General features: G+C 37.6%; 1 protein-coding gene across 1 annotated transcript in view; it reads right to left on the bottom strand.

Annotated features, from left to right (window-relative positions):
* The window catches only part of CFAP47 (cilia and flagella associated protein 47), a 562,540-nt gene that overhangs the window by 405,067 nt on the left and 144,416 nt on the right, over positions 1 to 13,057 (bottom strand). The window contains exon 22 of the mRNA XM_040468820.1: positions 3,741 to 3,950. Coding sequence (XP_040324754.1) covers positions 3,741 to 3,950 — 210 coding nt within the window. The remainder of the gene's footprint in view (positions 1 to 3,740; positions 3,951 to 13,057) is intronic.

Here is a 13,057-nt window from a genome sequence, read left to right as displayed (position 1 = left end):
CTCTACACCCAACATGGGGCTTGAACTCACAACGCCGAGATCAAGGGTTGCATGCTCTACTGCCTGAACCAGCCAGGTGCCCCATAAGCTTATTTTTAAGTAAAAATCATGTTCTGTTGTTTACTGATAGTAATTATAACACAGGCTTTTTCAGGGAAACTGTAAACATTAACCATGGACACTATTTATGAGTTTTTGACTCATCAATAAATTAATACATCAATAAAAATAACTAAATATCCAAGTTCTTATTGAGTACACTTTAATTACTATCATTACTACATGTCAGACATGAAATCTTCATTAATGGGTATGTGTCTTTGTGAAAGAGAGAGAGAGAGATGCAAAACAACAGAAAAGAAATTACACCATTCCATTTCTTATTCCTTGTAAAGTCTACATATGACAGTGCATATAAAAAAGTAGAACTATAATAAAGATTTCTGTATGATTCTATACAACCTAAGTAGTGTTAAAACAAGGTGACTAAATACATAATCATTGGAAACGGAAATGTGGTTTATCCATTATCAAGAGACAGAGAAAGAGCATGAGCACGGGAGGGGTAGAGAGAGGGGGAGACACAGAATCCGAAGCAGGCTCCAGGCTCTGAGCTGTCAGCACAGAGCCGATGCAGGGCTCAAACTCACAGACCACGAGATCATTAGCCTGAGCCAAAGTCGGATGCTTAACCCACTGAGCCACCCAGGCGCCACCAATTAACATTTGAGTGAGCTTGGACAAGTTATATCACACTATGGCCCTTAGATACCTCTTCTATAAAGCAGAGGTGAAAATCTTAAAAGCATCCACTTCCCAGGGCTGTTGTATGGATTTCATGATATCTAACCTATGATCTAGGACCTGACCTGTGTTAATAGCTGTTGACCTCATGCTTCCTGTACGTGTCCAAGCTTTGATTTGCATAACATCACCTCTCCTAGCTCTCTTCTGTCTCAGTTATGGATATCAAAGCATGCAAGACTCACAATCTATTCCTGCTGCTCTTTCAGCTTCTCAGTTCTGCCTTGCCAGTATCGATCCAACCAAAAACACCAAAAATATCACCCCCAAAGACAAGGCTGTTTCAACTTCCATACCTAGTATTACACACTTGCAATACTCTTTGACCACATCACCATCCCTCCCATAGATATATACAACCTTCATCCCCAGATTTTTGGGGGAATTTGGGGAAAAGGCAACTAGGGTGTGCAGCCTCTGAACTGAAGGCTCATGAGTGTGGAAGGGACCATTATTAGTGGCAGCAGACATATTAGCATGAGTAATAGTGGATATAGCTCTATATCTATAGAGTTCTATAGCTCTATAGTGGATATAACTTATAGCTCTTAGGCCAGCTGAGCCAATCTGAATGTGACAAAGTCTAAAGAAACAAAATAAGAAGCCATGCAGGTTAGCCCCCAAGGGGAACCACAGTATGAAATGATCGTGCATGAGTAAAAGAAAGCAAAGCATGATGGGATGAGTGTTTTATTTTGTACTGAACCCATGCACTCCAATATGGACAAATTAGATGCCACAAAAAAAAAAAAAAAAAAAAAAAGGAATCAATTTAGGACGAACACTGGCAAGTCTAATTTGTCCTTTGAGATTTTACTCAGAAACCTGAGTAAATAGCCATCCCCAATTTCCCCAAGACATTATCAGTTGCTCCTACTGCAACGCCTTTTGTATTCACCTCTTGGCACCAAAGAGTGTATAAAAAACACTGTTTAAAGCTCACCTTTACTACACTGACCTCCATCTCAAAGGACCCCTTTCTAATTTATCTTTTCCTACCCAAAAGATGTGGCAGATCACACACAGATTACCCACAATAAATATAATAGATGAAAACAAATCAAAGAGTAATATTTTTTCCCAAGAGAAATTCTGAGGTGAGAGGGAAGCTCTCACCTTTCCTGGTGGAAGACCTCTTTTATCTCAATGAGATTCAAGATGGAAAGTCTACAGAAAGGCAAAGCCAGCTTTGGAGAGTTGAGAGAAGACCTGATGTTATGCACTATGGGAAACTAGATGAGGAGTTAACAATGAATGCATCAGTAAAAGGTTTGCTAATATTAAGGTTCCACAGAGTTCTCATGATTCTTGTTCATCTGGGTGCACAGGAAAGCCTTTTGGAGCCCAATTATGATTTTCAAAGTTTCTAAATTACTTCTAAAAGCTCTACTTTATCCCACACTTGCTGAGGGTTGGGGTGGAGCTTAGGGGTAATGAAGGTAAGAAGGGTGGGGAAATCCAGGTAAGAGCAAACAAGTCTCAAGGCTGAAAGGAAGCACAAAATAACGACAAGGAAAGAAAAAAAAAAGATCATCAATTATAGCACTTCCTCTTTGTAGAGACTGTCTTCAGGTCTCCTTACCATCCTGTTAGTTGACCAGACGTCAACACACTGACACAGTGAAGTCTGTTCCAGCCCCTGTTAGAACCAATTATTCCCCTGTCCCAGAAACAATCTTGTCCACCCAGTATTTAGTGAAACTATTTCTCTCCTCACCCTGGTAATGAGGTCTGAGTCTTCATTAGCTTTAAGACATTCGTGGATAAATTATTCATGATTTTTATTGGTGAGTTCAAAGCTAGACCTTCCATAGTGCTCTGGGCAAAGTGTAAATTTGTGGACTGAAGTAAAGTTAAACTTTTATGAACAAGGTCAGCAATGTACAAAAAGACAGAATGTCTCCCAGGACAGAGGCACAGAGTTCAGTGCTTGACAGGAGCCTAAAGCAAAACCATTAAAATTTTGTTTTTAAATGTCAACACAAGACAGGCTGTTAGCATCAAAAGAGAAAAATGGGAGTCTGCATAGTGTAACTTAGATGATTTTACCCATCAACATATGCAAGAGACACAGAAGCTGGAGGTCAGCAGAACTCCATGAACTGTGTCCTGGCTACGGCCACACTTTGCACTGGATGCAACATTTCCAGTACCATTTCTCTCCCTTCTAATTCCTAACACGGAAGTCAGTCTTTGACTATGAATGCACCAAAGAGTAATAACCCCACTACTAGTTAATAAATTATCACACTGAGCACATACACCAACACTAATCTTCAGCGTACAATTCCCTCCAATGCTACTTCTCATTATAAACATTTTTAACAAACTTGATTGCTCTACCCATTGGTGTCTTACAATCTGGAGAATCAAATCTGCTCAGGGTGTAATTTAAAAGTAGAATTTCCGGTCCCACACGGTAAGAAATCTAGAATCGTGTTTCCACCAAGAAGTATTTGAATTTCCCTGAGTCTGTTAAAGCTACATGTAACAAAATCATATTGTTTGGAAACTCATTATGCTGATGTTTCTCATTTTCATTTAATACTTATTTAACATTTCCTTTGTGCCAGTTCCTGTCCAATTAACTCAATAGTCATTAACTCAGGGCATTTCTTACTATTACAGATGGGATTCTGTAGATAGGTTCTGCTATTATCTCCATTTTACAGATGAGAAAACAGAGAGGCTCAAAAGATTAAATAATTTCACCACAGTTAACAGAGCAAGGATTCAAACCCACGTAACCTAGCTTCAGTATATGCTAGTTACCACCATCAAGCTGTTTCTCATGGGAACCATGCTGCATTTAGAACTTTTAAAAAGACCTTTAGGCCCAAAGTCATTATTTTAGATGTCTCTCCATTTAACATTTTACAAGGGTGTAAAACATAAACTCATTATTCTTCACTGTCAGATACAAAAGAATCTCTTACCAGTTATCTCTGTTATCACAGAAAAGAATATTGGTGAAAAATGACACAGGTTTAGATGATTTAAAGCTGAGGTGGCAGGTGAGCTGAGCATTTATTCCACTGGAAGACCCTGTGATGACACAGCCTTTTGGAAATGTTACAGAAAGAGGTTGAGCCTCATCACCATCAAGAAGGCTCACTGTGGGAATCTGGACATCTAAAGTGGAATCTCTGTTTAAAATTAAAAAAAAAAAAATAGCTCAAAATCCAAGCAAGTCACTGGATGTAAATGTGTCTCCCTCTGTTTATTGAACCATCCGAACAATTAAACAAGTATTTAAAATAATATGCCCAATTATTAAAGATGTTTTGCATCATCTCTTACGTTCTGGTCCCAATATAAGTAAGATGGATAATATATTAAATTGACCACATAAGATGATCCAAAGTTCCTTTTGTCCTCTAAGAACTAAAATAGAGGATTAAGACACCTGATTAAATACAATGTGCTTTTATCGATAGCCATGATATAAACAGTATTGCCCTTAAATATATCCTTATAGAAATTTACCAAAAATTACCACTTTGACAGCTAATGCTTTAATGAATATGGACTAAATATAATATTAAAAGATGCATAAACACATATAATTTTTAATGTGGATACTATTAAGCACTTGTATACATATACTATGAATATTTTATCATTACTAAAAATTCCACTTAACGTTCTTCACACATTTCATTATATACCTATAATTCATTTAAACAATCTAAAATGTTTATGATTTCTAATAACACAGTATGTAGTATACACTTTTAAATATAATACTAGAGCAACGCCTGGGTGGCTCAGTTAGTTAAGCATCCGATTCTTGTTTTTGGCTAAGGTCATGATCTTGCAGTTCTAGAGAAAGAGCCTCGCATTGGGCTCTGCACTGACAGCACAGAACCTGCTTGGGATTCTCTCTCTCCCTTTCTTTCTGTCCCTCCCCTGCTCTCTATCTCTCTCAAAATAAATAAAATTTAACAATAAATAAATACTGGATAACTTTTAGTGCTCAATAAATATTTAACCATATTACTCAAAATTTTATTGTATATGTAGGCTCCTATAGCAAATAAGAAGTATTACTAAATGGGAATCATATTTCCCTAATATGTTAATTAGAATGAAGATTATTCAGCTAATTAACTTTAAAAAGTAAAGAAAGATCCCAACTTAAATTACTCAAGGTGATCGGGTTCACTGGGTAAAAAATTAAAAATGTAATTTACAAATCAGGTTTAAATCCAATTCTGTTGTTAATTAGCTACATGTCACTGGATAAGTCATTAATGCTGTTGATTTGACCGTTCATACAATGAGGAGACTGGGTTATATCATCTCTAAAGTCCCTGTTACATGTTCACTTCATTATATCATATTTTTCAAGATTCAACTTTTGACCTGAGATCATTTTTAAATTTGTTTTTAATATTCATTTATTTTTGAGAGAGAAAGAGAGAGACAGAGTGCAATTGAGGGAGGAATAGAGAAAGAGGGAGACACAGAATCTGAAGCTGGCTCAAGGCCCTGAGCTGTCAGCGCAAAGTTTGAGTTCGAGCCCCACATCATCAGTCTCTGTGCTGACAGCTCAGAGCCTTGAGCCAGCTTTGGATTCTGTGTCTCCCTCTCTGCCTTTGCCCCTTCCCTGCTCACACACACACTCTTTCTCTCAAAAATAAATAAACATTAAAAATAATTTTAATAAAAAGAGACTGAACTAGAGAAGCGCTGAGGTACATACCAGACCTAGACGTTTATGAAAATAATGCTTATAGGCAATTCACAATGGTGCACAATTCCTCACAATTTACATAATTTTAACATGTCAACTAGCTAATCTTTATTTCTTTATAGATAGATGTATATTTCTAAGTAGAAGTTTGTTTGGCTTTCTTTTTTTGTTTTTTATTTGAAGGATATCAACATACATAGTCTTGCTTGACTTAAAAAAAAATTATCTCAATATTTTGTTCCTAAGATTCCTAACATAGTTGTCTCATTAGCTGAAGTTCATCCACTTCACAGCAATAGCTATATTCATGTACACATATATAACAAATTATTATCCTTTTACCTGTCACAGGACATTAGTGCAGTTCCCAGATTTTGCTATTCTGAATAATATTACTATGAACAAAGTCAAACATATAGTACACAAGTGCAAGAGGTTTTTTTGCATACACTATCAAGTGCAATTGCTGGTCTGTGAAATATGCAGATTAAACACTTTGCAGATTATTATCCAGTGTGGTCCTAACTCATTGACATTGTAACTGGGACCTGACTTCTTAATGTTTACCTACCTTTAACAGGCAAAATGCTTATCTTATTGTAGTCTCTAATTTTCATTTCCAAATTTACAAAAAGGTCAATTATATGTTTTCAGATGTTCATTATCTACTTAGGAATCTTCTTCTGTGAAGTACTTATCACAGTTTTTTGGCAACATTTTTGTTGAGTGATTTGATTTTTTTTTAATTTTTTTTTTAATGTTTATTTTCGTGAGAGAGAGACAGAGACAGAGCACAAGCAGGGGAGGTGCAGAGAGAGAGGGAGACACAGAATCCAAAGCAGGCTCCAGGCTCTGAGCTGTCAGCACAGAGCCCGATGTGGGCCTCGAGCTCACAAACTGTGAGATCATGATCTGAGCCGAAGTCAGAAGCTTAACCAACTGAGCCACCCAGGCATCCCTGGTGATTTGATATTGTTCTAATTTTTATCATTTACTTTTTTATTAGCATGAATTTAAGTCTTGCAAGAAATCCTTCTCTACCTACAAATGTTAAAATTGTTTTCCAAAATATTTTCTTTAATTTTTCCTTAAATGTGAAATTTAAGACTTTACTCCATTTGTAATGGATCTTTTTGTATTATGTAAGACAGGAATCCAATTTGAAATATTCCACACAAACAATCAATTGTTCCAGTACCATTTACTGAATAGTAACTTATTTTCTTCCAAGATCTATAATACTATTTATGTCAAATATTCAGTATCTATTCATGTATGGGCTTTCTCCAAGTCTCTTTTTTCTATGCCTTTGGTCATTTTATCTATCACTACACAAATATCATATTGGTTTAGTCTTGATATTTTATAAGGCAAGTCCTTATTCTTCTTGTGGAGTGGTTTGGCTATTCTAGACCCTTGATTCTTCCATGTAAAATTTAGAATTTTCCTTGTTAATCTCCATGAAAAATTTTATTTAAATTTTTATTGCAGTTGCATGAAATATGTAAATTGATTTGTGAAGAAATGTCTTTTTTACAATACTGAATACTCCAAATCATGAATATGGTGTAAATCTTCATTTACTTATGAGTTCTTTGACTTAAGTTTTATAATTTTCTCTATATAGTTCCATATAGTTCTTCCACATCTTTTGTTTGATTTATTCCTATTATTGTTAATTTTTAATGTTTTTATAAACAGTAATTTTAGAGTTCAACATCGTAAATGTTGTATGCTGAAATGCCATATATTTTATTATTGGACTTACATTTGTCTATTTTGATAAATGACCTTCACAGCTTTATCTAATCTACAGATAGTGACAGTGCTTATGTACCTACTCTTACATATTTCATTTCACTTAACTCCCTGGATGAACCAGGTTTTTCACAAAAATGTGTTAGGGAGGCAGTGATTACAGCCATCCTTGTCTTTTCTTTTTTACTCAAAGGGAATTGACTTATGTTCCAGTATCCAAGATAATACCTCTTCTAGATTCATGATAGAAAATTTCAACAATTTAAAGAATATCTCTTTTGTTCCTGATTAAGAATTTTATCATGAATGGTATTGTAATTTTATCAAATGCTTTTTTCTTCTGCATCTATGGAAATAATCATATCATTATTCTCTTTAATTCGTAAATGTGGCAGATGAAATGAAAAGGTATTTTAGATTTTTTAACATTAGGCAAATCTTACAATACTGGGATATACCCACATTGGTCATGATTTATTAATATATTTATATAAGTAATAAATAATATATATAATTTAATTCATTGAGGATTATTGCATCTGTAGTCATAAGAGAGATTGGCCTATAATTTATCTTTCTCAAACTGTCATTCTTTGATTTTATAATAAAAATTTCTGACTTCATAAAACAAATTAGACCACACTATTTTTCTATTCTATAAAAGAATTTCTATAAGGTTTGAGATACCAGTTTCTTGCAAGTTGAGTAAAACTAGCCTGTAAAAAAATCAGAAGATGGCATTTTCCTTCTAAAATGTTAAGTATTAACTCAAAGACTTTGTTTATTCTCAGTATGGTTTTAGTAAATTATATTATTTCTACAAATTTCCCATTTAAGTTTTCAAATGTATTGGAATAAATTTCTTCATAGTATTTTAATTTTCTCATTTTTCTCCAATGCCTATATGATTATATCCCATTATTTTTAAAGTTTATATATTTTGAGACAGAGAGAGAGAAAATACCTGTGCATGCAAGTGGGAAGGGGCAGAAAGAAAGAGGGAGAGAGAGAATCCCAAGCAGGCTCCACATTCTCAGTGCAGAGCCCAAGGCAGGGCTCAAACTAATGAACTGTGAGATCATGACCTGAGCTGAAATCAAGAGTCTGACACTTTAACTGACTGAGCCATCAGGCACCCCATATGCATCATTATTCTTAATATTATGTAGTTGTACCTTCTCTCTTTTTGTTCCTCCTCAATGTCACTGCACCAGTATCCACTGTATTATTTCTTCAAAGAACCAACTTTTGGTTTCAGTAAACCAATCTTCTAATATTTGTTTCCTATTCCTTTAATTTCTACTCTTTTTCATTTTATCTACATTCTACATTCCTTGGATTTAATCTATTATTCTTATTCTTAAGTTACTTAATAGTTGAAACTTCTAATCATTTTTAACATACTATCAGCATTTAAGACTACACATTTCGATTCTGGAAGGAAGATGGCAGTGTAGGAGGATGCTGGGCTCACCGCATCCTGCTGATCACTTAGATTCCACCGACAACTGCCTAAATAACCCAGAAAACCACCAGAAGACTAGCAGAACAGAGTCTCCCGAGCCAAGCACAGACGAGAAGCCCACGGAAGAGGGTAGGAAGGGCGGACAGGCGGTGCGCGCTCCACGGACTGGCGGGAGGGAGCCGGGGCAGAGGGGCTGCCCGGCCAAGCAGAGCCCCAAGCAGAGTCTGGCTTGCAAAAGCGGAGGGGCCGGACAGAGTGTGTTCTGACAGCGAGCGGGACTTGACATCTGGAAGGCTATAGGCAAATAGCTCTGCTCGGACGGCGGGAAGGCTGGAGGACAAGGGGAGGGAGAGTTGTTGAGCCTGGGAGGACAGAGTTCAGCTTGGCAGGGAACAAAGGCGCTCGACAGCGCCATCTCCCTCGCCCATCCCCCAGCCAAAATCCCAAAGGGAACCAGTTCCTGCCATGGAACTTGCTTGCACCGCGCAAACACCCAAAGCTGTGCTTCTGCGGATCCATCCCTCTGGCGGGGTTGACTCCCTCCCGGTGCCACAGGGCCCCTCCCAAAGCGGATCACCGAAGGATAAGTGAGCTGAGCCTGCCCCCCCAGCCCCCCCTGCCCCTGTGCACCTTGCCGATCCACCCCTGCTCATACGCCAGATCCCCAGCACCACAAGCCTGGCAGAGTGCAAGTGGCCCAGACAGGCCACGCCACCCCACAGTGAATCCTGCCCCTAGGAGAGGGGAAGAGAAGGCACACACCAGTCTGACTGTGGCCCCAGCGGTGGGGTGGGGGCAGACATCAGGTCTGACTGCGACCCCACCAACCAACGCAAGTTATTCAAGACAGCACAGGGAAGTGCCCCGCAGTCCTGCACCACTCCAGGGACTATCCAAAATGACGAAACAGAAGAATTCCCCTCATAAAAACGTCCAGGAAATAACAACAGCTAAGGAACTGATCAAAAAGGATTTAAACAATATAACAGAAAGTGAATTTAGAGGAATAGACATAAAATTAATCGCTGGACTTGAAAACAGTATAGAGGACAACAGAGAATCCACTGCTACAGAGATCATGGGACTAAGGAACAGCCAGGAGGAGCTAAAAAATGCTATCACTCAGCTGCAAAATAAAATGGAGACAACCACAGCTTGGAATGAAGAGGCAGAGAATAGGTGAACTGGAAGATAAAATTATGGAAAAAGAGGAAGCTGAGAAAAAGAGATAAAAAAATCCAGAAGTATGAGGGGAGAATTAGAGAACAAAGTGACACAATTAAACGCAATAATCTACGCATAATTGGGATTCCAGAGGAGGAAGAGAGAGGGAAAGGTGCTGAAGGTGTACTTGAAGAAATCATAGCTGAGAACTTCCCTGATCTGGGGAAGGAAAAAGGCATTGAAATCCAAGAAGCACAAAGAACTCCCTTCAGACGTAACTTGAATCGATCTTCTGCACAACATATAGTGAAACTGGCAAAATACACGGATAAAGAGAAAATTCTGGAAGCAGCTAGGGATAACTGTGCTCTAACATATAAAGGGAGACCTATAGGACTCGTGACTGATCTCCCTACTGAAACATGGCAGGCCAGAAAGGAATGGCAGGAAATCTTCAACGTGATGAACAGAAAAAAAAATGCAGCTGAGAATGCTTTATCCAGCAAATCTGTCATTTAGAACAGAAGGAGAGGTAAAGGTCTCCCCAAACAAACAAACTCTGAAGGAATTCATCACCACTAAACCAGCCATACAAGAGATCCTAAGGGGGACCCTCTGAGACAAAGTACCAGAGACATCGCTACAAGCATGAAACCTACAGACATCACAATGACCCTAAACTCATATCTTTCTATAATAACACTGAATGTAAATGGACTAAATGTTCCAACCAAAAGACATAGGGTATCAGAGTGGATAAAACAAGATCCATGTATTTGCTGTCTACAAGAGACTCATTTTAGACCTGAGGACACCTTCAGATTCAGAGTGAGGGGATGGAGAACTACTTATCATGCTACTGGAAGTCAAAAGAAAGCTGGAGTAGCCATACTTATATCAGACAAACTAGACTTTAAATTAAAGGCTGGAACAAGAGATGAAGAAGGGCAGTATATAATAATTACAGGGTCTATCCATCAGGAAGAGCTAACAATTATAAATATCTATGCGCCAAATACGGGAGCCCCCAAATATATAAAACAATTACTCAAAACATAAGCAACCTTATTGATAAGAATGTGGTAATTGCAGGGGACTTTAACACCCCACTTGCAGAAATGGATAGATCATCTAGACACACGGTAAATAAAGAAACAAGGGCCCTGAATGACACATTGGATCAGATGGACTTGACAGATCTATTTAGAACTCTGCATCCCAAAGCAACAGAATATACTTTCTTCTCGAGTGCACATGGAACATTCTCCAAGACAGATCACATTCTGGGTCACAAAACAGCCCTTCATAAGTATACAAGAATTGAGATCATGCCATGCATACTTTCAGACCACAATGCTATGAAGCTTGAAATCAACCACAGGAAAAAGTCTGGAAAATCTCCAAAAGCCTAGAGGTTAAAGAACACCCTACTAAAGAATGAATGGGTCAACCAGGCAATTAGAGAAGAAATTTAAAAATATATGGAAACAAACGAAAATGAAAATACAACAATCCAAATGCTTTGGGATGCAGCGAAGGCGGTCCTGAGAGGAAAATACATTGCAATCCAGGCCTATCTCAAGAAACAAGAAAAATCCCAAATACAAAATCTAACGACACACCTAAAGGAAATAGAAGCAGAACAGCAAAGACACCCTAAACCCAGCAGAAGAAGAGAAATAAAGATCAGAGCAGAAATAAACAATATAGAATCTAAAAAAACTGTAGAGCAGATCAACGAAACCAAGAGTTGGATTTTTGAAAACATAAACAAAATTGATAAACCTGTAGCCAGGCTTCTCAAAAAGAAAAGGAAGATGACCCAAACAGATAAAATCATGAATGAAAATGGAATTATTACAACCAATCCCTCAGAGATACAAACAATTATCAGGGAATACTATGAAAAATTATATGCCAACAAACTGGACAACCTAGAAGAAATGAACAAATTCCTAAACACCCACACGCTTCCAAAACTCAATCAGGAGGAAATAGAAAGCTTGAACAGACCCATAACCAGCGAAGAAATTGTATCCGTTACCAAAAATCTCCCAACAAATAAGAGTCCAGGACCAGATGGCTTCCCAGGGGAGTTCTACCAGACATTTAAAGCAGAGATAATACCTATCCTTCGCAAGCTATTCCAAAACATAGAAAGGGAAGGAAAACTCCCAGATACATTCTATGAAGCCAGTATTACCTTGATTCCTAAACGAGACAGAGACCCAGCAAACAAAGAGAACTACAGGCCAATATCCCTGATGAATATGGATGCAAAAATTCTCAAGAAGATACTAGCAAATCGAATTCAACAGCATATAAAAAGAATTATTCACCATGATCAAGTGGGATTCATTCCTGGGATGCAGGGCTGGTTCAACCTTCGCAAATCAATCAATGTGAAACATCACATTAATAAAAGAAAAGATAAGAACCATATGATCCTGTCAAACGATGCAGAAAAGCATTTGACAAAATTCAGCATCCTTTCTTAACAAAAACCTCGAGAAAGTCGGGATACAAGGAACATACTTAAACATCATCAAAGCCATTTATGAAAAGCCCACAGCTAATATCATCGTCAATGGGGAAAAACTGAGAGCTTTTTCCCTGAGATCAGGAACACGACAGGGATGTCCACTCTCACCGCTGTTGTTTAACATAGTGTTGGAAGTTCTAGCATCAGCAATTAGACAACAAAAGGAAATCAAAGGCATCAAAATTGGCAAAGATGAAGTCAAGATTTCCCTTGTTGCAGCTGACACGATATTATACGTGGAAAATCCGATAAACTCCACCAGAAGTCTGCTAGAACTGATACATGAATTCAGCAAAGTTGCAGGATACAAAATCAATGTACAGAAATCAGTTGCATTCTTATACACTAACAATGAAGCAACAGAAAGACAAATAAAGAAACTGATCCCATTCACAATTGCACCAAGAAGCATAAAATACCTAGGAATAAATCTAACCAAAGATATAAAGGATCTGTATGCTGAAAACTATAGAAAGCTTATGAAGGTAATTGAAGAACATATAAAGAAATGGAAAAACATTCTGTGCTCATGGATTAGAAGAATAAATATTGTCAAAATGTCAATACTACCCAAAGCTATCTACACATTCAATGCAATCCCAATCAAAATTGCACCAGCATTCTTCTC

The sequence above is a fragment of the Herpailurus yagouaroundi genome, unplaced genomic scaffold (genome assembly GCF_014898765.1).
Source record: "Herpailurus yagouaroundi ecotype Mexico unplaced genomic scaffold, PumYag 67793, whole genome shotgun sequence".
Taxonomy (NCBI): Eukaryota; Metazoa; Chordata; class Mammalia; order Carnivora; family Felidae; genus Herpailurus; species Herpailurus yagouaroundi.
This window is presented reverse-complemented; position numbering and strand designations above follow the sequence as displayed.